Source organism: Phocoena sinus, chromosome 16 (genome assembly GCF_008692025.1).
Source record: "Phocoena sinus isolate mPhoSin1 chromosome 16, mPhoSin1.pri, whole genome shotgun sequence".
NCBI classification, from domain to species: Eukaryota; Metazoa; Chordata; class Mammalia; order Artiodactyla; family Phocoenidae; genus Phocoena; species Phocoena sinus.
The window spans coordinates 25,984,142-26,011,755 of NC_045778.1; the positions used below are offsets into that span (position 1 = coordinate 25,984,142).

The 27,614-nt window shown below is 38.1% G+C and overlaps 2 protein-coding genes across 9 annotated transcripts in view; one reads left to right on the forward strand and one right to left on the reverse strand.

The window, feature by feature from the left end:
• The window catches only part of VCL (vinculin), a 100,070-nt gene extending 97,361 nt beyond the window's left edge, over window positions 1–2,709 (forward strand). For 2 of the 3 annotated variants that reach the window (XM_032608021.1, XM_032608020.1), the window contains one exon: window positions 639–2,680. In XM_032608021.1, coding sequence (XP_032463912.1) covers window positions 639–785 — 147 coding nt within the window. In that variant the 3' untranslated portion in view covers window positions 786–2,680. Of the gene's footprint in view, window positions 1–638 lie in introns of all 3 variants that reach the window. The other variant, XM_032608022.1, reaches the window with a different exon arrangement.
• AP3M1 (adaptor related protein complex 3 subunit mu 1) lies at window positions 2,338–27,541 on the reverse strand. 6 transcript variants are annotated; one of them, XM_032608027.1, is made up of 10 exons: window positions 27,243–27,539; window positions 21,270–21,364; window positions 17,144–17,419; window positions 16,277–16,448; window positions 12,357–12,494; window positions 10,228–10,313; window positions 9,252–9,385; window positions 8,176–8,383; window positions 6,569–6,713; window positions 2,338–6,097 (listed from the first exon to the last, which is right to left on the reverse strand). In XM_032608027.1, exons 3-10 carry the CDS (start codon window positions 17,414–17,416, stop codon window positions 5,997–5,999), a joined length of 1,257 nt encoding a protein of 418 aa, XP_032463918.1. In that variant the 5' UTR covers window positions 17,417–17,419; window positions 21,270–21,364; window positions 27,243–27,539; the 3' UTR covers window positions 2,338–5,996. The 6 variants fall into 6 exon arrangements, with proteins under 6 accessions (XP_032463918.1, XP_032463919.1, XP_032463916.1 ...); XM_032608028.1 differs by lacking the exons at window positions 21,270–21,364; window positions 27,243–27,539 and adding an exon at window positions 26,831–27,240; XM_032608025.1 differs by lacking the exons at window positions 21,270–21,364; window positions 27,243–27,539 and adding an exon at window positions 26,768–27,075.
• Window positions 27,542–27,614: the final 73 nt, after the last annotated feature.

The window sequence follows — 27,614 nt, forward strand, 5'->3', positions numbered from 1 at the left end:
TTAGTTTTTCATGTGTTAATTAAATGTTTATGAAATGCCTCGTGACAGGCACTGACGTAACACTAGGGTACAGCAGAGAACAAAATTGACCAAAATTGCTGCCCTCGTGGAACTTAAATTTTAGATAAAACATCAGATAAACAACCTAGGTAAAACATACAGTACATCAATTAGTGATGATGGTAAGTTCTGTAGAGAAAAGTGAAGAAAGAATTGGAGGATGAGGCATGCTGGGAGTTGGGAAGGTGGTTTGTGATTTAAAATAAGGTGAGCAGGAAAAGCCTCAGAAAGGTGACAACTGGGCAAGGATCTGAAGGAGGTGAGAGGTGAGCCATGGGATACCTGGGGGAAGAGCATTCTAGGTAGAGGGGACTGCAGGAGGCCGAGGTAGGGGCTTGTTTGAACACCAGGAAAGGAGTATACACTAGAAGCCACCTAAGGGTACAGTATAAAATCAGTGATGGTCCAGTTTTGGGTTCTTTTTGGTGATCCAGCTATAAACCACCAGTGATGTGACAAATACAAGGGATACCAGGTACAGGTAGGGTAAACTGCATTGCATTCCTGGCTTAAGCCTGTTTCAGAGGCAGGGCTCCATCAGCGACTGTGAGTAATGGAGAGCTCCTCTTTCCTTACAGGCCACAGAGATGCTGGTTCACAATGCCCAGAACCTCATGCAGTCTGTGAAGGAGACTGTTCGAGAAGCAGAAGCAGCTTCAATCAAAATTCGAACAGATGCTGGATTTACACTGCGCTGGGTTAGAAAGACTCCCTGGTACCAGTAGACACCTGGTTGAGCCTGGCTAACACAGAAGCCCCTGCTGAACAGAATGAAAATGATCGGAGTCCCAGGAGCCACCCAAGATTACTGGGGGGTTGAAAGCCACATCTTGGCCTGACATAACAGAAAGGAATGGGGCCTCTTCACATTAGAAAACATTTATACTCTTGTCATGGACACTCTGAAATGTGTCTCCTTATAAAGCCTATATTCTCGACCACGGCTTTACTTGTGCACACTCTGTCCCAATAGGCAGACGGGGTTTCTAGCCCATGGACTTCACATAAACTCAGAATCCAAGAGTGAACACTAGCCAGACATCCTGTTCTGCGCTTGTTCCCTAAAGGACAGTTCTCTTTCTGTCCCCGTCTCCCCATTCTTTCCGCCAGGCTCCCAAGACCCAGGGCCCAGGCACGTCAGTTAAGGAAATCACTGTGCCTCCAAAATTTTTTGGGCTTTCCATGTTGCTGCTGACCCTGCCTGCCTTCCCTGGCTGTGCTACCTTGGTCCTTTTCAGGAGTGACCTTCGCTGTTGCAGGGGAAGGTGGCCTCTGGGGAGCCCCAGCATGTGGGGCCTGGATTCACTTCCTGCCCTTCCCCAATTTAATCCTTCTAGTTTCCCACAGTACAAAACCAAATTTCACTTTGTCAGGAGGAAATCACCAAATCATGTGATTCTGTCTTTACCTCTTTCCAGAGCAATGTCTGTGCTAGGGAAACCTTCCATCCCATATCCTGCCTCGGCCTGCCAAGGTAGCCATCCCAAGAACACACTGTGTGTCCTGGTGCTCTCTGCCACTGGAGAGGCAGAGTGGCCGGGGCGTGGCCCTGCCCATCCTCCCAGCAGGGCCACTCCCAGGCACTCCACGCTTTGTCACTGCCTGCAGAGATCTATGCTGAGGCCTTATCATTCATTCTTAGCTCTTATTGTTCTTTCTGAGCTGAAATGCTGCATTTAATTTTTAACCAAATCATGGCTCCTGTCCTGGCTTTTGTATTCTTCCCACACCCTTCCTAAACAAGGTTTTAAAGATATATGTTTGTTCTATAATTTTGAAAGATCGTTTTTATCCTTTTGAAATTCAGTCCTAAGAATTGGTGCTTGTCCCCAGGAGTGTCTAATGGAAAGGCAGTCCTGTCTGAAGGACACTGCCTACCTAAGGGAGGTGGTACTTGCAGACTGGAATTCTGGCACTGCTGGGGATGAATCGATGGGAAACAGTCCTCAGTGATTCCTACCTCCCTCAGCCAACAACAGCCAAGCCCCTTGCATCCTACCCTCCCTCCCTAAGTACAGTTGTTCAAAAGAGTAATGGGTATAATATTTAATTATCACCATAGTAAGTTTCCTATTAGCAAAGTGAGAGAAGGCAATTTTTCCTTTCTTGTACTTACCACTGCTAAGCATTCCCCAGCACATGAAACTATATTTCTTCCCAAAGCCAGAACTGGATGAGTAAAGGAGTAAGAACCCTTGCCTGAATGTCCTCCCCACCTCCAGTGTGTGTTAGACCCTAACATCGAATGTGTAAAACTTGTCTTAAGTTGGTACTGTACACTCAGGCTTCCTCTGTTTTCTTTTAACTGATGATTATTTTCAAGGCCCTCAGCATCCTTGTATAGTTGCTTACCTGATATAAATGCAATATTAATGCCTTTAAAGCATGAATCTATGCCAAAGATCACCTTTTGTTTTACTAAAGACTACTTAGAGGAAGTAAGAAAAATCATGTTTGCTCTCCAAGTTCTTCCAGTGTTTTGAGACACTGGTTTACACTTTATGCCAATGTGCTTTTCTCTAATATCAGTGCTCAAGACACAGTGAAGCAAATTAAAAAAAAAAATCCCTGAATGCTGATTAGACACACTAAAAAATTACATTTATAAGCTAGGATTTGTTATATGCAAATATTTTCTGCCTCTTCTGTTTAAAACAATAAAGTACATTTATATAAATAATGCTTTAAATGATGGGTATGTTATTTCAGCAAGAGCTTTTAGATCAGGTTTCTCCTTTGTTTTGAAGAACAGCCAGTGAAGCTAATCCTCAAAATGTGGAAATTAAAGGTTTTTATTTAATCCAAATATTGTACTGGAAGAAGAAGAAACCAGTGGTAATATATTTACTTAACAAGATCTTTGTAATAAAGGACAACATTGGGGATTATAAACTAGAAGGAGCAGAAGTGACAAAAGGTTAACAGAGGAAAGCAGCCAGATGATATAGATCATTCCCTGGTTGAAGCAGTCCACCTTAGAAGATTCTGGCTGTATGTGGAGGCCATCACTATCCCCTAAGCTAAAGCTATTACATGTGCAGGAATATTGCAGGTTGATATTTAATATTCTAAAGCCCAATACAGAACAAAAGGGTTGTCAGGGATCCACCAGAGTTATGAGGCAGAGCTAGCTTTCGGGCACATATTCCTCTTCTTGCTTGAGGAAGCTCTAAGAGGAGGAACAGGTTCTTGAAGTAGAGCTGGGACATCAGTATTTTTGCCTTATTTTCTAGATCTGAAAGTGGTAAATATCACTAAAGGGGGATAGTACTGCTGACTACATTTATCACTGCTTTAACATAGAAAAGTTGCTGACTAGGGAGGCAGATTCCAGCTGTCTGAGTTAAAGGGAACTGTCCAGAGGTACTGAATTAGCTCAGCAATATCTGAAAACAGTATTCGTGGTCTCATTTTTTCTATTTACCGTATGCTCACTGGTGCTGCCTTCCTGCTGCATTATAGTTTTTCTCAAGTCAGATGACTCTAAGGACACCAGGACCAGTATTTTCCAAGGTTCTTCTACAGCAGCACTTAAGGAATGAACCCATCACATGAACTCCCTTTGAATAAAATGATGGTGACTCCTTTATGCAGAAAATGAGCTTTTGGGTTATACTCCTTTAAGAATTTAGAAAATGAGGCTATCCTGGAATTATCTGGAATTCTATGCTTGAAAAATATTTCAATACTACTAAGAATTCATGGATCTTTGTTATTAGTAGGTGGTACGGAGAGTAGCTTTGATCACTTATTATTCAGTCTGTGGCTAAAAGGGTGATGGTTAGAGAAAATATATAAGGCTGAGGTCAAGAGAGGAGCACCTGGAAGTGCTCTGCAGCAACCCTCACACCTTGTGTGATGAGGCAGAGTAAAATGTGACCGTGTTCAGCCTGCCCTAACACTGTGGCATGCCCAGCTGAGAATGCTCAATTAACAGTCAAGCTAAAAAATCAACTTGTTGCTTTCATCTTTTTCTTGACAGTGTAGCCAGAGCTAGAGAAAGGACTTACTGGATTCAATCAAATTAATAAATACAATAATTTAATTGTAAAAGGAAACAGTCTACTTGGAAGTTTTAGCAGAAATTGCTAGAAGAAGGGACTCTTGGAATACAATCTGCTTGTATATGAGAAGACAGCACAGAAAGAAAATTAGTCCATATATGGATGATTGAGATTAGGGATTCTGCAGAAAGAAAAGCAAATGTATTGATTGCTCTTTTGAGGTATAAACTTTGAAGAGGAAGACATTAAAATGAAAAGCAATTGAACTGGGTAACCAATCTTAGGCAAAGGGAATAAATATTTGGCAACATCTTAATTTTAGCTGCCAAGCTGATATTGGTTACCCTAGAAATTACTAAGTTGCAAAAAGTAACCTTTCCTATTAGATGAAAGGCAGGCTGGGTGCCCTAGGCAGGCAAAGGTAAGAATGCTGCTGTACAGTGGGCTCCCTGTACCAGCACCAACCACTAGCCCTGACAGCAGAATGGGATGAGTGTAAGGGCTACGATTAGCATGATAAGGGTAAGGGATAAGTTGACAAGGAAAAGAATGGGGTCACAAAGAAAACTAATAGCAAGAGCAAGCACTTACACCTTAACTTTCTCCATTCTTCATGTCTAATGAAGCAAAATAACTGGGCAAGGACTTCTAAGTCAATCAAGTTAAATGATAACAACTGTGGACTGACTTGCCAACCATGAAGATCAATACAGGTTTATCAATGTTACTGAGGATTTTGTTTCTGCCTCATTATAATGTACTTTGTCAGTACAGTAGAGACATTTAAGTACTCCAGTGACAGTTACAACAATAGTTTCAGGAAGGAATCTACTGACTATAGCCTTGGGAAGCACACAATATGAAAAGGGAGTTCCCCTGAAGACAAGGAGTGTAGACAAGTTGAAACCCTTAAGAACAACAACAGAGATAAAAGATTTAAGAAAAAAAAAAAAAAAAGATTGACAACAGTGAGGCAGGCACATTTTCTTCCTTTAGCTGAACTAGGGCATGAGGCCTTTAGGCTAACTGGTTTTAAGTGGTGTTGGATAAGCTTTATAAAACATGAAGATGGCAAAGGTTCACTTAAGTTTCTCTTTTACTACATTAATTTGCTTAAAATCTCAAATGCTTGTGCTTGCAATAACTTCCTAAAAGCAGAAGTAGTGTTCCCTTTTATTACCTTAAAGCATTCACCCCTTTGATACAAATCATTTTTACTGTGCTAACAGCTGAACCAAGTGGCACAAAACTGAGATGGTACTTACTGCAGCAAGGTCCCTATAAATCAAAATCTGAGCTTTACATAAAAATCTTATTTATAAAAAATACAATACCAAGTACAGTGAGAATGGAGCATGGAGCCGCAGTGCTCCCTGCCAGGGCCATGTGGAGTGGCTTTTGCTACAGTGCTTGCTTAATGGCATAAGTGAAAAGCTGAATAAGGCAAACACTTGAAGAGGCAGTTTTCTGTAAACTTCTTGGGGTGGGAGGAATTTTTCCTCTGTTGGGACAGAAGATTTGGGATGGCTAAGATCAAGTGTGACATTTGGCTGCACTTGATACATGATATTACAGACTAAGACAGCTCCTGCTGAGACCAGCTCACTTGTTTTAGTAGAGAGGTTATCACTGTAGACTTTTGCCTTGACTGTTAAAATATGCAGCCTCCAGCTGGTGTCTCCCTATGGAGGAAATCACCTCTAAAATCTTCCTAGGTGACAAGATACAAATAAGCTAAGTCATTCAGAAGTTTCCTTAGCTTAAAGCTACTTAAGAACCCTACATTGATTACTAAGCAACTCTGTTAGCGGTGTGTGGCTCGACACAAATGCTTTAACTAGAATATGTATTCCCATCCAATTGGTACCTAATGGTAATAAACTGTAATGACACTTGGAAAACAAACATATCTTGAGGAATTCTGGCCTCTTCTCATGTCCTCACTTGGAACTTTCCAGCTTTCGTGACATATTTGACTCCTTTAAATGGCTTATATTTCTCCCCATACATGTCCAAGCGGTTTACTTTTAAGCCTGTGTCAAAAAGAATAGGTAAGGAAAGGAATAAATTACTATCCTGGTCACACCAACCAATACAATATTTGCTTAGCAAATAGAGTTTACTACACAGTAAATCTGACATTAACCAGTGTGCTTGTCATCATTTGGAAGCAATGTTCCTTCTACCATTCACAGATTATAGCACTATGGAAATATGGTTTTAGTTCAGATTCCCATGTGGACAAGCAGTGTCTTTTAAGGATAATTCTACTTTCTGTGAGTATGAATGACTCCTTTCTTTGTGCTTGAATGAGGGTAGGGGTGAAGGGAAGCTGTGTGAAATAAGGTGCTCTCCAAAATCACTGTAACCATAGCACAGAGTGAAAGGCATACTGGAGCTGTTGCTCTTTGTAGAGACGGAATGTCAGTTACCCTTCTAAGATCCTAGTAGCTGACCTCAGCAAAACTCAATTACCCTTAAACACAAGTCAAATTTCTCCTTACCTGAAATGGCAAGCTGCTGGATCTTGAACTGTATGTTGAGGCTTGGATTCTCTTCTGGCTTGGGTGCTCCAGATTGTAAATTTACCAGTCCTTTAAGACTGGGGAGCTTTTGTGGAGTGATTTTTCCCACATCCCACGTTAGTACCTTAAAAAGACATAAAAAACAAAAACATTCTGAACTATTTATTAAAGACATATGTTCAAAGACAAGGTGCAAAGACACCATAAACTTCTGTACAAAATAAAGCACAGTGTCTTGGAAACAGACCTGGGATTTCCACTGAGTTTTATCACTAATTAGTTCTGTGACTCTGAATGGAGAGTGAGGGTAGAGAATCAATGTTTGTTAAGCATCTGCTTTTGGATTTAGCACTGTGCTTAGCACTATTCATATGCTGTCTCATAGACACCTGTAATGTAAATTTTGTCTTCTTTTAACAAATGAGGAAACTAAAGCTCTGAGGTCAAATGACTTGCTCAAGGTCACATGGCTAGTTAGAGGCAAGGCTGGGATTTGAACCTACAGCTCTCTGGTATCAAATGTTCTTTCCACTATACCACCTTTACTGTTTATCTCTGGGCCTAAGTTTATTTCTCCGTAAAATAAGAAGATGGGCCTAAATTGGTGTTTTTAAACTTTTAGTGATGGAACCCTTTGTTCAAATGAAATCTTTAGTGAGGAAGCTCAGTAACAGATGAGAAATTGAAGCTATTATGTTTGAAGCTGGGGTGAAGGGCCAGGGATCTGGAGCTCCCCCTATCACTTCTCATCCCTGTGTGGTCTCTGGGGAGATTCTTCAAATCCTCAGGATTGGATTAGATGATCTTTAACATTCAATGATTTTACTAAAAAAAAAAAGAAAACCCTTTGCATTTACCAGGTAGCTCAATGACTCTACTGAAGAAAAGAATCATTTTTTACCCAAGCAGGAAGCAGAGAGAAAAATCATCTTTTACAATTTCTTTGAAATCCTGCTAGAGGCAAATATATGTAGGGTGAGAAGGCAGCTTTCCTAGCCAACATCCTCTGTGGAAGAGTATGAAACAATGCTTTTAAATTAGAAAGGAAGAGAAAGGTCTTAATTTCTACAGAAAATTTAGCAATTAATAGATTATAATATCTATTAACAATTAATAGATCATTATAACCACATAATGCTTTTCTCTTTTTAAAAAGTTTACCAGATAGCCTTAGGTTCGAATCCCAACCTTGCCTCTAACTAGCTGTGTGACCTTGAGCAAGTCACTTGACCTCAGAGCTTTAGTTTTCTTGTTTGTTAAAGGAAGACAAAATTTGTATCACAGGCTTCTATGAGACATCTTCCTCATTGAAGAGTGAGTGAATCTCTGGATTATCAATGGATAAGTAAAGGCAGACTCTGAAGGAAGAAAGAATGAGTCTCACTTCTGTTTGTCGACTCAGCAGCAGATGCAGGATTCCCTCTCAGGCAGTGGCAGAAGCACAGCACAGTATGCATTCCAGGTTTTGTTAGGAACTTTAATTTTAACCAAGACATTAGACCGTTTCCTCTGTCCCCCCACATCCCCAAAGCACAAAATAAAGATTGCAGAAACACTTGCTCACTCTTGATTTTAGGTGGCTGTACCTTGGTAACTGGATCAAAAGTATAGCTGCCTTGTGTTGGTGTCAGGTTCATATTCAACACAACCTTTGGCATGTGAACTGTCACTGTGATTCCTTCAATAGTTTTCCCCATATTTTGCTTTGGTCCAATTGTAATATCAAATCTACCACAAGAACTGTTCTCCTTAAAACTGATGCTATGTTTCACATACACTGGTATTGCCACTAGACTAAAAAGAGAAAGAAAGACACAACCACAAAAACATACAATTAATAGTGTGAGTTCCAGAGGTGGCCTGAAAACCTCAGTCCAGAGTATCCTATACCCCCAGAACTGCAGATTGAGTATGTGTACCAGGGCAGGTTGAGTATAGCACAGTGTTCTGGAACCACTCTGCTAGGAATTATACAATTTCTGAGCAGTAAGTATACAAATCAAGATAGAAATCTGAAGCTTAATTATAGTATAAGCAATTGGGGCAAATAGCCCTAGTTTAAAGAAATGAAATAAGATCCCATAGAAAGATAATTTAAAATTATACAAACTAAATAAATCAGTTTTTATGTGGTAAGGGCGAAGAAACAATTCCTCTGCTTTTAAGTCCTGTTCTGATGTTACCCAAAATACTTTCTGATATTTTCAAGGGACAAACCAGCTACAACTCACGATGCTATATCATTCATTTAAACTTCAGTGCAGAGAAGAGTAACTTCAAGCCAGTTAGTTGAAGAATGTCCTGGAGAGCTACAGGTAAGTCTGTCTCCTTCTATCAGCCATGACGTCCACAGATCACAGTAAAATTATGGTATGGGTTTACGGTTTTGCCCAGGTTATGCATGGTCCAAAATGCTTGCTCTCAGGTATATATTTTTACTACAGTCTAATTTACTACTACTCTGTACTCTTAAGATTCAAACTATACTGATTATGTTAGACACACATTTTCACCAGTTCTTCCTGGGTCTCCTGGTGAGCAGTGGCTAAAGGGAGCAATGATGAATTCAAGTACCCAACTTGTCAGAATGAAACAGGGAAAAGTGAGTTCTATGCAGTACACTGATATTTGACAGGAGATTCTGATTGATGCATCAACATACTTTTGTGAGCTGACACGATATGATATGAGTCGGAAGTTTCCATCTGGAGGAATAAATGACAAAACTCTTTCAGATTCCCAACGCTTGAACCGGATGCAGGGGTGGAAGCTGACATCATCTAGAAGCCTCGGGTTCTGCCAGGGAAACAGAAGACAACCATATTTATAAAGTATAATGAATATTGTAACTCTAATTCAGATACTATGAGAAATTATATGCTTCATCAAGATATAGCAGTCATGTAAGAGTTTGTTATGATCACATCAACACAACTTTACAGTTTCACAATGCTTTAAAGTCTGCAAATATTTTATATACATTATTTTATTTATTTGAATATTTTACATTTGAATATTTTATATATTCAAATTGAACTGAATCGAATTCAATTAATTATTGAATTAATTATTCAATTAATAATTGAATGTTTGATATTCAAATATAAAATATTTGAATATTTTATATAAATATTTTATATACATTATCTTATTTATTTGAATTTCAATAACTATGAGGTAGAAAATGTGAGTGGTATCATTTCCATTTCATAGATGAAAAAACTGAGGTTCAAAGAGCTCAGGGTCAGGACAAGTTAGAGGCAGAGATAGCATCAGAGCTCAGTTCTCTTTATGGTTCTTATTAGTGTATCATGCTGTATCTAAAATGATGCAAAAGATCAATGCCCTTTCATATCAACAAAGCATGTAATAATTCAGGAAAAGCAGCACTGCACATTTGCAGATGCCAGCCAGCCATTTAAGCTACTTCTAGCATACTCAGAGGCAAAGACCCCTCCTCAGCCTTTCCATAAAGGCAATGCTCATCATGTAAGCTACTGTCTTTGGAAGCTGTGTTAGGAATATTTCTTAGATAATCCTTTGCAATCTAAAACAAATATGTCTCAGTATTTATCATCTCATTTAGTACTTCACATGTATTAGGCTTGCAAGGAGCTACAAAACAGGAGAAAACTTACCATGAAAGAAAGGGAAAGGTCAGGCATTCCAGATAGCTTAATGCAAGCATCAATTACCCCCTGAATTTCTGCAAAGACTGTAGATCCTAAAGAAAGAAATAAAGGTGATAACATCACTGGAATCTGCATCTTTACTAGAGCTATCACTGTATCTGAAGTAATGGACATATCTCCTGGGTGTCAGACATACTGAAGCTTTGCACATCTATTAAAAGGTTAGTGGACAGAGGACCCATTACACTAGTTCAGATAGCTTCTTTACTGAGCGCCATGGCCTATACCTATCTCTGGTTAGAATATGATAATTCTAAGGAAAATCAAACCTGTCCCTATCTTTATAGCGTCTACTTTGTAAGACTGCTGGATATGAAGTTAAAATATTTTTTTCCAGTGATTTTTAAAATTAAAAAAAATTTTATTCAATTTTTAAAGGTTACTTTTCATTTACAGTTATTATAAAACATTAGCTATATTCCCTGCATTGTACAATACATTCTTGAGCTTCTCTTACACCCAACAGTTTGTATCTCCCATTCTCCCACCCCACCCCACAATGGTAACCACTAATTTGTTCTCTATATCTGTGAGTCTTTTTTGTTAAAGTCAATAGTTTGTTGTATTTTTTTAGATTCCACATATAAGTGATATCATACAGTATTTTTCTTTATCTGGCTTATTTCACTTAGCATAATGACCTCCAAGTCCATCCGTATTGCTGCAAATAGCAAAATTTCTTTCTTTTTTATGGCTGAGTAGTATTCCACTGTGTATACATCTTCTTTATCCATTCATCTGTTGATGAACACTTAGGGTGCTTCCATATTTTGGCAATTGTAAATAATGCTATGAACACTGGGGTGCATGTATCTTTTCAAATTAGTGTTTTTGTTTTCAAAATTAAAATATTTTAACGACCATTTTTTTTTTTTAGATTCCATATATATGTGTTAGCATATGGTATTTGTTTTTCTCTTTCTGACTTACTTCACTCTGTGTGACAGACTCTAGGTCCATCCACCTCACTACAAATAGTTCAATTTCGTTCCTTTTTATGGCTGAGTAATATTCCATTGTATATATGTACCACATCTTCTTTATCCATTCATCTGTTGATGGACACTTAGGTTGCTTCCATGTCCTGGCTATTGTAAATAGTGCTGCAATGAACATTGTGGTACATGACTCTTTTTGAATTATGGTTTTCTCAGGGTATATGCCCAGTGGGATTGCTGGGTCATATGGTAGTTCTAGTTTTAGTTTTTTAAGGAACCTCCATACTGTTCTCCATAGTGGCTGTATCAATTTACATTCCCACCAACAGTGTATGAGGGTTCCCTTTTCTCCACACCCTCTCCAGCATTTATTGTTTGTAATGTCTCCTATTTCTTAAAAGTTAACAGCTAGCTTAGTCCATTTCATTAGAAACTTGGCTAATTTTATTTAAAATACTTTAACAATAAATCAAAGTTAAAATATTTAAAATAAAAGTAGCCAAGCTTCTAATGAAATGGACTAAGCTAGCTGTTAACTTTTAAGAAATAAGAGCCATTATTCTTTAATAGTACAGCTATTATTCCATACAATGGAATTTTATAATAAAAAGGGCACTCACTGTAGAGATAGTGTCTATAATTCACAGTAACTCATATTCACACACCAACTAGCTGTGTGACCTTGAACAGATTACTTAACTCTTCTAAGCCTCAGTTTCCCCTTGTATAAAATGTGAGGGTTGGACTAGATGTTTTTAATAAAACGTTATGATTCTAATATAGTACTGTTCTTTAGTTCTGGGGTCTTTACTAGAAGGACTGCAGATAAAGTGGTAGCAAAAAGTATGGTGCATAGTAGATATACAACAAATATTAAACTGAATAAATGGCAAGATGGAAATGAATATAGGGTAATAACTGGCTTAAAGTAAGGTGGCATTAGATCTGATTTACAAAGGTTTGGCATTTCTCAACTAGAGGTTATGAAAATAATATGTAACCTCTGGACAAAATAAACAGATTTGAAAATGAATGCTTTTCCACTGAAATGCATACTGCCAAGGGATTTCGGTTTTCTATTCAGCTTATGTCAGATGAACTGTTTTTTCCCTGATAAGATAATATGCACACAATTACCTGATTTATCTATAATTGCATCTATTTCTTCAACGACATCAAAATAGGCTTCATTGTTTGTGTACTTTACCCCTGCTCGGCGCCATGGGATGTTGGACAGCTGCCCAGTGGGGAGTGTGTCCCCAACATTACTACTGCCTAGAAACCGGAAAAACAGAAAGCAAAGCTAACACATAAGATGCTCATCAGAAAAGCTCTTAACAGAAAAAAAAACTCAAGTACTTTAGCTGCTTCTTTAGTGTTTGGGTATTTCTCCACTGAAGTTGTGGATGGTTTACAGAACTGTCAGAGACATATCCATACCGATGTGATCAAATTTCTAGAAGACAGAAATAGGCCATGTGGTCCTGTGTCTATCTGCCAAACCAGGTTAAATTCATTTACTTATCTTTTGCTTCCTGTGTGTTAACAGTAACCTAACCTAATTCCAGTGGCTCAACAACAGAATCTCATCCTGCTACCACTGATGAAAAAAGAGGCTGGTTGTTTCAAAACCCTCTGCTGATAAAATGTCTGCACCAAGAATACAGAGTGATAAGTAGGCCATTTGGTATTCAGCTTAAATTATACATGAGATGCCGCCAAGCAGAGTTAAGTGGCTGAAGAACATACTCTGGCCGTTTCCCATTTTAAGGTCAGCATACCCATATGGCACACCCACATGCAATATGGCTAATGTTCAAAATCTGGCTAATTTCCTGGTAAACTGACATATGTCTGAAAATAAGTCTGGTTGTCCAAAACATATACGCTTGAGCTGCGACATATTTAACATTCTGGTTAATTTACTTTTCCAACTCAAAAGTAGTACATGCTTAACAATAACAACAACATGTGAAAAGTTCAGAAAAGTAGCTAAAAAAAATCTATCTTCCTATCACCAAACTACAACTACCATTAACATTTTGGTATATTTCTTTAAACATTTCCCTCAAAACAGGTTGCATTTATTATTTTTTTCTATTTTGATAATCTTGCTTTTTTCAGATTTCACTTTAAAATATACAATTGGCCCTTGGGACTTCCCTGGTGGCGCAGTAGTTAAGAATCCACCTGCCAATGCAGCGGACGCGGGTTCGATCCCTGGTCTGGGAAGATCCCAGATGCCTTGGAGCAACTAAGCCCGTGCACCACAACTACTGAAGCCCGCATGCCACAATTCACGAAGGCTGTGTGCCTAGAGCCCGTGCTCCGCAACAAGAGAAGCCACCGTAATGAGAGCCTGCTCGCCGCAACTACAGAAAGCCCACGCGTAACGAAGACCCAACGCAGCCTAAATAAATAAAATAAATAAAAGTTTATTAAAAATAATAAATACACACTTGACCCTTGAACAACGCAGGGTTTAGGGGTGCTGATCCCTGTGCAGTTGAAAATCCATGTGTAATTTTACAGTTGGTGTTCTGTACACATGGTTCTGCATCAACAGATTCAACCAACTGCGGCTTGTGTAGTACTATAATATATATTTACTGAAAAATATCTGACTTTAAGTGGACTTGGGCAGTTCAAACCCGTGTTCGATTGTAGCTGCAGTCTAAGTACACATACAACCTTGTAGTGTAATTATGGTTGGTGTTCCTGTCTCCAATCCTGTTGCCTTCCAGAATTTTCTAAAAACACTGCTTTAATCTTTCAGTTCAAAAACTTCAAATGTTTCCCCACTGGCTTTATGATTAAAGCTAAATATTTAGACTACCATTCCAGGACTTCCTCAACTTAACTTTTTAATTTTATCTCACTACTCAACTGAAAAACAGCTCTACTTCTGTTAAACAGGTTAATACAATTCAAGATTTTTCACTGTGTGTTTTTTCTCATACAGTTCCATCTATGAAGAATGTTCTTATTCCTCCCTCTCTTCCTAAATTCTATTGATTCTCCAGGACCCTGTCCTAGGGCCACCCACTACAGTTCAGGAGAGATTACTTTATCCACTGAACCACTCTCTTGATCTTTATAATGTATTGCCTTAACAATCCATGTTATGGGACTTCCCTGGTGGTCCAGTGGTTAAGACTCAGCGCTCCCAGTTCAGGGGGCCCGAGCTTGATCCCTGGTCTGGGAACTAGATCCTGCATGCATGCTGCAACTAAGAGTCCGCATGCCGCAACTAAAGATCCCGTGTGCTGCAACTAAGATCTGGAGCAGCTAAATAAATAAAAATAAAATAAATATTTTAAAAAATATCAAATTTAAAAAATTTTATATTTCACTAATTTTTTTCTGACTATAAAATACATGTTCATTTTGGAAATCAGAAATTATAATGCAAAAATAAAGATAATATGTAGTTCCTTAGCTGGAGATGGTATTATAAACTTTAGAACATTTTTTGTGGGAATATTTATGTATAATTAAGAGTAACTTTTTATGGTTGTGTGCTTTTTTTTTTTCTTTTTTGGCCACGCTGCACAGCTTGTGCAATCTTAGTTCCCCGACCAGGGACTGAACCGGGGCTCCAGCAGTGAAAGCAAGAAGTCCTAACCACTGGACTGCCAGGGAACTCCCTGTTTTGTTTTTTTTTTCCCATTTAATATTACACCATGTGTACCCTCCAGTGTCACTACACCATCTATAAAGTATGGAATTGCTTTTCAAAATCTTATACTGTTATTTATGTGTTTTAATTTTTTTTTTTTTTCAGTTTCTCATCCAGAGTTTACGTTTTAGGAGCAAAGACACCCCATCTTTTTTTTTTTTTTTTGGCAATTAGTTGATGTCTTTTATTTATTTATTTATTTATTATTTTTTTACATCTTTATTGGAGTATAATTGCTTTACAATGGTGTGTTAGTTTCTGCTTTATAACAAAGTGAATCAGTTATACATATACGTATGTTCCCATATCTCTTCCCTCTTGCGTCTCCCTCCCTCCCCCTCCCTATCCCACCCCTCCAGGTGCTCATAAAGCACCGAGCTGATCTCCCTGTGCTATTCAGCTGCTTCCCACTAGCTATCTACCTTACATTTGGTAGTGTATATATGTCCATGCCTCTCTCTCGCTTTGTCACAGCTTACCCTTCCCTATCTTTCCTTAAATTTCTCCTGACACTCAGTCTTGCCCAGAGGATGAATAAAGGAATGATCACTTTCTTATAGGCCTCTCTTACCCCATTTTTTAGGTCAGTGCACTTGGAAAGGGGTTTGCAATGGTGGACAGTATAGCTGAAGTGGCATATAACATTTCACAGAAATCTTTCTCTAGAAGACTTTGATACTTTCAAAAGTATATTGTCCTCTGGATGTACCTAATTTCTAGCTACACTCAAGAATTAAACCAAAATTAGAAGTTTGTAACACAAATACAAGGCCCACAATGCACAGAATCTCACAAATAGACTAATTTTCTCTTTTTAATATATCTTCTATATGTACAAAATAAAGACTTAGAGGAGATGGCATGTACTCTGTGGTGCAGTCTTAAATTTTCTATTCTCTAGTAGTTGTGGGGTATGCAGCATAATGCCAGATTTATAATGCTATATTTTAATTTTATTTTTTTTCCAGCTTTACTGAGATATAATTGACATATAACATTGTATTAGTTTAAGGTACACAACATAATGATTTATGTATATATTACAAAATGATTACCACAATAGTTAACAGCTGTCACTACATTGGCTTCTTTATGATTAACTGGGATAATTTATTCAGTCTTACTAGTTACTGTTAAACAATAGTAATAATATTTTTGTAGTCTTGTAGCAAAATAACAGAAGAGTAATAACCAAAAGTTCTGTATCATTTAAGATATAGTCTCTTTTCATGAAAAGAAATATATATCCATTTTAACATTATCACTACTATAATTCTGGCCAAAATGGACTACCTTAATAATCTGCCAGATCATAAGCAAAAATGAATTGTTTATGAAGTTTTAATGGCTCAGTTCCTAACAGAGTGTTTCATCTTACCTGTAATAGAGTTGACGACAGAACGCAGAATTGTTGGTGGTTTAATCAATTCTTTCAAAATGTTAGATTCAGTAGCCAGTGGAAATCCATTGTCTAACATTTCTTCCAAGAGCTCATATACTATGACCACATTATCCTTAATTGCAGCCTCCGAACACTCACCAAAGTAGTCCTAACAAAATGTACATAACATTACACAATGGAAGACATGAAGACAGGCTTGCTAAATACTTTTTGTTCTAAAGGGTAAGCTTACAGTAGCATAATTCATTGTTTAAGATGTTGAAAATATGTAAAACAGAGGGAAAAAACCCTCCATAGTTCTATATACTATTTCTCAATATTTCCTTAATATTTTTAAATTGAATTCAATTCCTATTACATATTATGCCAGAAAGTACACTGAAATGTTAAAACAGAATGTGAACTATAAACTTCATTTGCCTTGATTAGGTACTCCAAAAAACAAAGATCAGTTTAAAATTATTGGTATATTCAGCAAGACAAGAAAAAAATAGTGTAAGTATTGGAAGATTTCATAACCAGTCAAAATTGTGGTACTATTCAGAGAACTGTATGTGGAGGGCACTATTATTTCCTGATGACATAATTTATAATACATAAAAAAAAATACAGCTCCCATTACCATGAGATTGTTTTGTTCTTCTAAAACAGTAACTGGAGCACCATGTGTACTACTGTATGCCCTACTAAAAAGGTTTATGTTTATGAACTTATGCTTAGTTGAAAAGAAGAGGGAGAGAGAGACAGAGAGACAGACTACACATCAAAAACTGGGTATTTAAAGAATATAATCATAATATAACTTGGATAATTCAAATTCAAAGTATCTGATGAATAACCAACCTGAAAAGTATCAGCAACTCGATGTAGGAACTCAATTACAAAGAGAGGTGGCACTTCAGTCTGTATGACAGAGACAAAGAAGAGCTTATCCCGATAGATACTGATGAGGTAGTGGTGAGGTGTTGAAATAACAGGTGGTACATTTTCAACATCAGCTGCTTTCTCTTGAGCTTCAAAGAAATAATCACAGACAGACTGGCTCACAACACTCTTCCAGTGCTTCTCTAGAAATATGTCACCGGAACAGTTTATGAGAAATAGACTGTGGATCATTTTCTGGGGGAGGAAAAACGTTTAAATTTAGTATATATCAAAAAAGTATCCTCGTATTATCTGGACACCAAAACCAGATAAAGGCAATACAAGAAACTACAGACCAATATCAGTTAAGACTATAGGTATAAAAATCCTCAACAAAATACTAGCAAACTGAATCCAGCAACATATAAAAAAGATTATAACCCTGACCAAGTGGGATTTATTCAAGAATGCAAGGTTGGTTCAACATATGAAAATCAATCAACACAATATACAATATTCATAAAATAAAAGACAAAAAATATAATCATTTCAAAAGGCGCAGAAAAATAATTTGACAAAATCCAACAACCTTTTGTAATTAAAAATATTTAAACTAGGAATTGAAAGAAACTTCCTCAACCTGATAAAAAGCATCTATGAAATTCCCATAGCTAGGGACTTCCCTGGTGGCGCAGTGGTTAAGAATCCTCCTGCTAATGCAGGGGACATGTGTTCGAGCCATGGTCCAGGAAGATCCCACATGCTGCGGAGCAACTAAGCCTTGTGCCACAACTACTGAGCCTGCACTCTAGAGCCCATGCGCCAAAACTACTGAGCCCGTGCGCCACAGCTACTGAGCCTGCGCTCTAGAACCTATGCTCCACAACAAGAGAAGTCACCACAATGAGAAGCCCGTGCTCCGCAACGAAGATAGCCCCCGCTCTCCGCAACTAGAGAAAGCCCGCGCACAGCAATGAAGACCCAACGCAGCCAAAAATAAATTAATTAATTAATTAAAAAAAAAAAAGAAAATCCCATAGTTAACATTTAATACTTAAAGACCAAAAGCTTTCCACTTAACAAAACGAACAAACAATGATGTCCATTTTCACCACTTCTATTCAACATGGTACTGGAGGTTCCAGCCAGGGCAATTAAGCAACAAAATGAAACAGAAGGCTTCCACATTGGAAAGGAAGAAGCAAAACGATCTCAATTTCCAGATATTATCTTGTATGTAGAAAATTCTAAGGATTACACATACACACGCACACACTAATTACTAGAGTAATAAATGAGTTAAGCAAGGTTGCAGAATATAAAATTAATATAAAATATCAACTGTATTTCTATACATTAGCAATGAATAATCTGAAAATGAAATTGAGAAAGCAATTCAAAAGCATCAAACAGATCAAAACATTTAGGATTAAATTTAACAAAAGAAGTGTAAGACCTGTACATTGAATATTATAGAACATCACTGAAAGAAATTTAAAAGACCTAAAAAGATGGGAAGACCTTTCATGCTTACGGATTGGAAAACTTAATACTGTTAAGATGACATGACTCCCCAAATTGATCTACAGATTCAATGCAATCCCTATTAGTATACCAGCTGCCTTTTTTTAATGGAAACTGAGAGGCTGATCCTGAAATTCATATGGAAATGAAAGAGACCAAGAATAGCCAAAACATTCTTGAAAAAGAAGAACAAATTTGGAGGACTCACACTTCCTGATTTCAGAACTTGATGTAAGGTACAGTGAGGTGCTGGCACAAAGAGAATCATAGAGATCAATGGAATAGAATTGAAGGTTCTTAAGTTAACCCTTACGTATACGGTCAACTGATTTTTGACAAGAGTGCTAAGACCATTCAGTAGGGGAGAGGATAGTCTTTTCAACAAATGGTGCTGGGACAACTGGATTTCCACATGCATAATAAAGAAGTTGGACTGCTATCTCACACCATATACAAAAATTAATACAAAATGTATCAAAGACCTAAATATAAGAGCTAAAACAATAAAACTCTTCGAAAAAATATATGCATAAATCTTCATGACCCTGGATTAGACAACGTTTTTAAGATATGACATCAAAAGCACAAGGAACAAAGGAAAAAAACAGATAACCCAGACTTACATCAGCATTAAAACTTCTGTGCTTCAAAAGGCATTATCAAGAAAGTAAAAAGACAACCTTCAGAATGAGAAAATAACTGCAAACCATACATCTTACAAGGGACTAATATCCAGAATATATAAAGAACTCTTACAAGTCAATAATAAAAGACAAATAACCCAATAAAAAATGTGCAAAGAATTTTAAAAGACATTTCTCCAAAGAAGATATACATACAAATGGCTGATAAGCACTAGAGCTCACTATCTTTTCAAAATATGAACTAAAATCACAATGAGATAACATTTCATATTCTCTAGGCTAGATATAATCAAATCAAAAGGCAGACAATAACAAGGGTAGACAAGTTTGTGGAGAAACTAGAACCCTCATACATTGCTGGTAGGAATGTAAAACAGTGCAGCTGTGCGGAAAACAGTTTTGAGTTCTTCAAAAAGTTAAAGACTGAGTTACCAAATGACCCAACAATTCTACTCCTAGGTATACACCCAAGAGAACTGGAAACATATGTCCATACAAAAACTTGTACACGAATGTTCTTAGCAACATTATTTATAATAGTCAAAAAGTGAAAACAATCCAAATGTCTATCAACTGATGAATGGATTCATCAACCAATGAATGGATAAATAACAGATATCCAAAATGAAATGTTATTCAGCCATAAAAAGAAATGAAGTACCAGTACATGCTACAACAGGATGAACCTTTAAAACATTATGCTAAGTGAAAGAAACCAGATACAAAAGATCACATATTGTATGATTCCATTTGTATGAAATGTCTAGAATTCAGGCAAATGCACAGAGACAGAAAGTAGATTAGTGGTTGCCAGGGGCTGGGTAGAGGGGGAAGAATGGGGAGTTACTGGTTTTTGTATTTCTTTTTGAGGTGATAAAAATCTTCTGGAATTAGAGGGACTTCCCTGGTGGTGCAGTGGTTAAGAATCTGCCTGCCAATGCAGGGGACATGGGTTCGAACCCTGTTCTGGGAGGATCCCACATGCTGTGGTGCAGCTAAGCCCGTGAGCCACAACTCCTGAGCCTGTGATCTAGGGCCCACGAGCCACAACTACTGAAGCCCACGTGCCTAGAGCCCGTGTTCCGCAACGAGAAGCCACTGCAACGAGAAGCCCGTGCACTGCAACGAAAAGTAGCCCCCGCTTGCTGCAACTAGAGGAAGCCCACATGCAGCAACAAAGACCCAACGCAGCCAAAAATAAATAAATAAAATAAATTTATATAAAAATAATCTTCTGGAATTAGAGATTTGTGAATATCCTGAAAACTACTAAACTTCACATCTTTAGAAAACTGCAGTTTAGTAGTTTTCAGTCTAAAAAAGGCTTAGTTTTAATATAATTATTTTTTCAATTAATAAAAAGTATTCTTTAATACTTTGTAACACACAAATCCACTCCCAGGTGGATTAACAGAAATGCGTACAGATATGCACAAAAAACATGTATAAAAATATACTGTAATAGTGAAAACTATTCTTATTTATTAATAGTACAATGGGAAAATAAACTAGTGTATTATTAAAGGGAAATACACAGCAATGAAAATGAATAAACTATTGCTACATGAAACAAATATGGACGAATCTTACAAACACAATATTGAACAAACAAAGCCAGACACAAAAGGATACATACAGTATGATTCTATTTATATGAAGTTCTACAACAGACAAAGCTAATCTATAGTTTGAGAAATCAAATGGTTTCTTTTGGGAAGGAGAGTGGGGGTGATGACTGAGACAGGAACAGGGTTGGTCTCCTAAGGTGCCGGTAATGTTTTATTTCTTGATCTAGGTGATGGTTACAAGTTGTGTTCATTTTGTGATAATTCATTGGGCTTTATGTTATGGCTTGTATACTTTTCTGAGTGTTAGTTATGCTTCAAATAAAAAGTTTATTGTCCTTGTAATATGAGAGACAGTGGACAAATATCTACCTTAACTTGCTCCTTTCTTTTATATAGATAACATCAGTATCAGGTGTTTAGTGGTCCATTCATTCAAAATTACAGTAGTGAATGATAAATGTAGCCTAAGGAGAAAGAATATAAAATCTATGAATATAATAATTTCTATGCATGAAGATAAATTCCAAAGAGGAAAGGAAGAGTTTCCAGAATGAATTCATTCAATTCTATTGACACAGAAAACAATGACATCAACCTGACCAGTTCTTTTTATAGGAGGTCATTTACTTAATGAAAGCAGTCGACATTTAAAGACTATTTGGTGATTTCCTCTTCCCATTTGGTGAATGTTCAATAGTTATTAAGTAAATAATACTAACTACTAAGATGTGCTTTAGCAATTATTGTATTAATAAAGTATGGATGCTGTTAATATTGATAGTTTAGGGTTCCAGTTTAGTAGAAAAATAAAATGTTTCTTTGTTCAAAGGCATCTCTATTTAGCCAAGTTATCAACCTGAGTTGGCAGCAATAAACGCTGATACCTCAGGCTTTGGACCTACTAAATTTTTCTGGATTAATATCTGGAACCTCCTAAATCTTTCCACTTTATCTAGTCAGATGCTTTGTTTAATAGGTTTGCTTTGTGTCAGTTTCTATTTGAGTGTTAAAATAGTGCCACTGGAATATAGAGAACCTACTGACTTTTAACCTCTCTTCTCTGATACACTTTAAAAATATAGAACAGGAGTACCCAGCAATAAGATCTGCAACTAAACTTGCATTGTGATGCCTTTTGTGGAATAAAATTTTCATCTGAAATATAAAGTACGATTTAAAGTGGAACATTGGAATCAACTCAATGAGACCCAGATTTGAGCACTTCAGGTGAGCCCCCTAAGGAATATGGCATCCTTCACAATAATTAATTTTCAGCTTCATTCAAAGTATTTTATTCATTAAAGATAAATGAATTAATAATATCTAAAATTGAGTACTTACTGTGGGCCAGACACTATCCTAGACACTTTTCTTATCTTATTTAATCCTCACAACTCAATGCTATAAATACTGTTTTTATCCCCATTTTACAGATAAGACAATAAAGTCTTGGAAATGATAAGTCAATTATCTAAGATGATACAATAAGTATCAGAGCTAGGATTCAAACCCAGATCCAGTTGAATCTTGAGCTCCTGTTCTTACCTGCCTCTTAGAAACTAATTATCAGGAACACACTCTATTGCATCAGTGTCAGTACAATTTACTGCAATAATGGACATGTCCTCTATCTGTGCTGTCCGATACAGCAGCCACCAGTCACATGTGAGCACTTGAAATATGGCTAATGCAACTGAGGTACTGAAGTTTTAATTTTAATTAATTTAAATTTAAATAACTACATGGAGCTAGCTGTTATCATATTGGACTGGGCAGCAAATGTGCTGTTTGAGCTTATAATTTAAGAGGAAGAGTTGAAGGATATGCCTCTTGTTTAGTTAGAAGCCAAAATGTATCCTAATAAATTATTTAGACCAGAAATTATATTTAAGAGAGCTGACATAGGTTATCTTCTTAAACTATTCATCCTAAAGAAAATGTAGTTCACATGGATCTGTGGTACTCCATTGCCACAATATACCCTAAAAAAGCTGCTTATTCTTGAAGCAAGTGACTTTGTAGTTTCTTTACTTGAGCGGCCAGATTCCTACTCATCCTCTTAAGCTGGTGAAAAATTCTTTCCAGGAAAAGTTTCCACCAAAGTTATTTTCATTGGCAGTAGTTCAGGTCTCAGAAGAATAGAGTAAGTTAAACTGCCATCTGGATTTATTGCTGTTGTCCTCAGTGCTGAGAGGAAAGCACAGCACTTGTAGCTTTCAACAGTGCTTAGCTTCAAAACCCATCTTAACCTTCTATTATAGGAAAAAAAAGTTTATTTCTTCTATCTATATTAAGACCAAGGACCTAATGCAAAAAACAAATACCACATGCAGCAGTGTAAATTTGCTTGTTTCTTTAGCTACTTATCCTTTGAGTAGCTGCAGTTATTTATTTCATTATTTTAATAAACTTTCTGGGAAAGTTACCACCACAACTATCTTTTTGTTCCTAGTGACTTCTGAGTCAGAAAACAGAATTCTCCAAGCTTATTTTAAAGCCACTTAAGAAACTGTGTTCAGAGGCAGTTCCATCAGAGCTTTGACTGCAGCTTAAATACTTCATAAACCCTCTTTACTGAATGTTGAACACACTCACCCTGATGATTCACAAGCAGTGCAATTACAATAGTCAAAATATCCTTGGAAGAGAGTGTCTAAAAAAGAAAATGTATTCCTTCTATATATAACAGAATGGAGGTATAGAAGGGCCTGTATCTAAGGTGAGAGAATGAAACCAGAAAATAATCTAGCTATTCTGATTTTTAACCAATATCTTGATCCTGTTCATTCAACAGTTTTGAATGTTTTATATATTAAGCAATGGGGATACAAGTTGAACAAAATAAGAGTCCCTGAACTCACAGCATTTAGAGTTCAGCAAAGAAGGCAAACAATTTAATACAGTAAGATGATAGGGGAAATACAGTACGCTATAAAAATCCACAAGGCTTCAAGGTGAGAAAGAACATAAGACAAAGAAATGCAGTACAAATTTAGCAACTTCAGAAGGAGGATGGAAGTGATGAGATGAGAATGGAGAAGATAAGCAGAGATTGGTTCACTTTATTCTCAGTGCAATGTAAAATCATTTTTTATGGTTTTATGCAGGGGATTCATGCAACCCAATTTACAGTTTTAAGATCGCACTGTGGAAACTGGATAATTGGGCAACTGAATATTGTGACACTAGTTGAGAGACGAGTTATGTGTGGTCTAGACTAGAGTGTTGATAATAGGGATGGAGTAAAATGAAAAGAGAAACATTTAGGGTTGAGAAAAGTTTGGGGGGTGGGGAACAGGCAGTGGAGACGAGAGGGAAAACAAGGGATTCAGCCCTGGTCCTATACAATCTGACCCAATTCTGGATATATTTGACCCCAATGGATATATTCAAAAGACCATTGTATATATAGGTCTGGTGCTTCAGAGAGAAGCCAAACAAACTGGAGATAGATTTGTGAGTACTGTAATCATGATTTTTTTTTTTTTTTTTTTTTTTTTTTGCGGTACGCGGGCCTCTCACTGTTGTGGCTGCTCCCGTTGCGGAGCACAGGCTCCGGACGCGCAGGCTCAGCGGCCATGGCTCACGGGCCCAGTCGCTCCGCGGCATGTGGGATCTTCCCGGACCGGGGCACGAACCCGTGTCCCCTGCATCGGCAGGCGGACTCTCAACCACTGCGCTACCAGGGAAGCTCCATGATTTTTTATTAATGCAAAATATAACTATAAGGAGACTAAAACTACAAAGAGAGAATGTGTATAGTAGAAAAGAACCTATGGAAGGAACTTCAAAATCTGAGTAGCATGTGGGTCAAGAAAGTGGACCTGGAAAAAGGCTGAGAAGATGTGGCCGAAGAGGGATAAGAAAAAAAAGCGGGGGGGGGGGGGGGGGGGGAGTTTAGTAACCAGAGTTTATTAGTGTGTTTCCAGAAAAAAGGAGTGGTAAACATTTTAAATGGCACTAAGAGGTCAAGCTACAAGGAAAACTGAAAATATCTGTTATTTTACAGTGTTTTTCAACTTTCATTATTGCATCCTAAGGTGCCTTTTCAGATTCCCCTTCACTTACACCCCTCTTCCATAAAATTTTAATACCATGGAATATTTCTGTACACCTCTTTATGTACCATAAATACCTGTGCTTTATACATAAAAGTATGATTTTTTTTTTTTTTTTTTGCCTCAAAGGAAGCAAATTTTCAGCCTGATGAGAACGTACAATTTAACACATAGAGGCCATTTGGAGATCTTTTTTTTTTTTTTGCGGTATGCAGGCCTGTCATTGTTGTGGCCTCTCCCGTTGCAGAGCACAGGCTCCGGACGCGCAGGCCCAGCGGCCATGGCTCACGGGCCCAGCCGCTCTGCGGCATGTGGGATCTTCCCAGACCGGGGCACGAACCCGCGTCGCCTGCATTGGCAGGCGGACTCTCAACCACTGCGCCACCAGGGAAGCCCCATTTGGTGATCTTAGTAAGGGCAGTTTCAGTGGTAGCTCAGTGGAATGGTGGAAACAAAATATACTGCAGTGTGCTGAGAAATAAATAGCAAGAAGTTGGAAAAACAGAGATTAGAGTAAATGATACATTCAAGAACTATAGCTATGAAGGAGAGGAAAAGACAAGAAAATAAATGGGATTAGTTCATAAAGTTAAGGAAGAATATTTTTAAATGCTGAAGGAAAAATGTGAGTAGAAGGGGAAAGGCTGATGAATTGGAGAGAGGAAATAACTTAACCAAAAAAAAAAAAGACCCTGAGAAGGCAGGAGAGGATGGCACTGGGAAACTAGGTAAAAGGATTTGCCTTCCCAAGGAGAAGGGACACTTTTTCCTCTTTAAACAGAAGGGAAGCAGATTTGTACATTTGGTTGCAAGAAGATGATGGCTTCTATTTTCTCTGCGTAACAGGAGAGAAGGTCATTTGTTGAGAGAGAGTGAATTCCTCTTCTCTACAAATGTCACTCATTATGTATGAATTGAAATATTATTGAGCTACTTAAAAATATCTAGTCTGCAGGGAACTCCAATAGTCTATTATGTTGACTGTTTAAAAACATTGTAAAATCCTAAGATTCAGTAAGAAAAGCTAATCTTATTGCCAAGAGAGCATTCCTACTAAAGGTATGTTAAGATTCAGGTAATTTTTCATTCATTTCAATCCTCCACTTTTCCTATGATCTCAAATGAAAGTGTCCTCCGTTCTTTCTAACACTAATTTTTCCACTTGTAATTTTGATCCCATCTCCTTTCCTCTCTTCCCAGGTCTTATCTCCTGTTTCTTGAATGTTTAATCTTAAACATTAGTTACTTGCTTTCTGCTCCCACACAAAACAAACAAACCCCAAACCTTTTATGGACCTTGCCAACCATCTTTCACTTCATGCTCCAAACGAAGAAGCATTAGTCTACACTTGCAGTCTCTCCTCTCAATAACGGACTCTATTAAAGCAGTTCTCTCAAATGATCCAATGACTTCCTAATCATCAAATCCAACAACCTATTCTCAGACTTCTACTTCCTCCTTTGATCCCTGCAGCATTTCATGTCACTGATAAGTTTCCCCAAAACAAAACAAATACTTCTTACCAAATTATACGGAACTTCACCTGTCTTGGTTCTCTCCTGGAAAGTTTCTTTCTGGCTTACTTATCAGGCTTTTTTTTTTTTTTTTTTAATAAACTTTTCTTTCATCTCCACCTAAACTACTGTTTCAAACTCGATATATTCCAAGCTCCACAAAATTCCTCCATCTCATGTGAGGACTCCTAGTTTTATAGAAGTATCAAGTTCTTAATCAAGCTTCAGCTTCGGGTTCAATCCAAATCCACCAAATCCAACCAAGCACATCGTTTATCACGTTTCCATACTCACTGTCACCTCCTCAGTTTACAGTCCTATCAACTCGTTTCTGAAGAACTGCAACACTGTCCTCACCGCATTACCCCAGGCTCATCCAGGCTCCACCCTCTAACAAGACGTCCGCTCAGGACACTTAAGGATTTTGTCCTCCACAGCAGAAGCCTGGGGCTGAGGTCCAAGTCGTCGGTACTTCAGCTCTCCGTGGGTGACAAGACCTTTTTCCCGCGTCAGAGCACGGTGAGGGACCCCAATGAGCCTGAACCTCTTAAGCCTGAGGGCCTGAGAACACTGGGCTGCAGGTGCACCTTTCCCTTCCGGCCCAGCTGGCAAGAAAGACCGGAAGGCCGGGAGGGAGGCGCGGCCCCGGTCCACAGCACCAGAGACGCTCCCGCACCCCAGACTGCAGTCGGGAGCCCGAGCTATTCAGCTTACGTCCCACTTTTCGTGATGCCACCCTGTCCGCAGACCCCTAGCCCCTCACACTCACCCCGACTCCTGGGCCAGTCAGTGATTCGACGCGGGGTCCTCTCCTGACGGAGGCCGAGGCAGCTAAGATCGTGAGGACCCCGGAGTTGGGATGCCGGATAGATTGCCTAACAGCTTCAAAGTAACCAACAGTACTGGAAAGAGTAAATGAGTGAGAAGACGTTGAATGAGGAGAAAGACGTCTTTTGAATTTTAGGATATAATCTACTAGATCATCCAGAGTCTAGAGAAATGGGAGCTCTCACATCTTCTGGACTTAGGCGCTCATCCGCAGCCTAAACCAGTCAGGGTGTCCCTACAACCGGGAGGGCGGGGTTAGGAGGAGCTGTGAACTAGCCAATGGGTGAGGCCGAGAGGTAGAGCCAAATAGCTG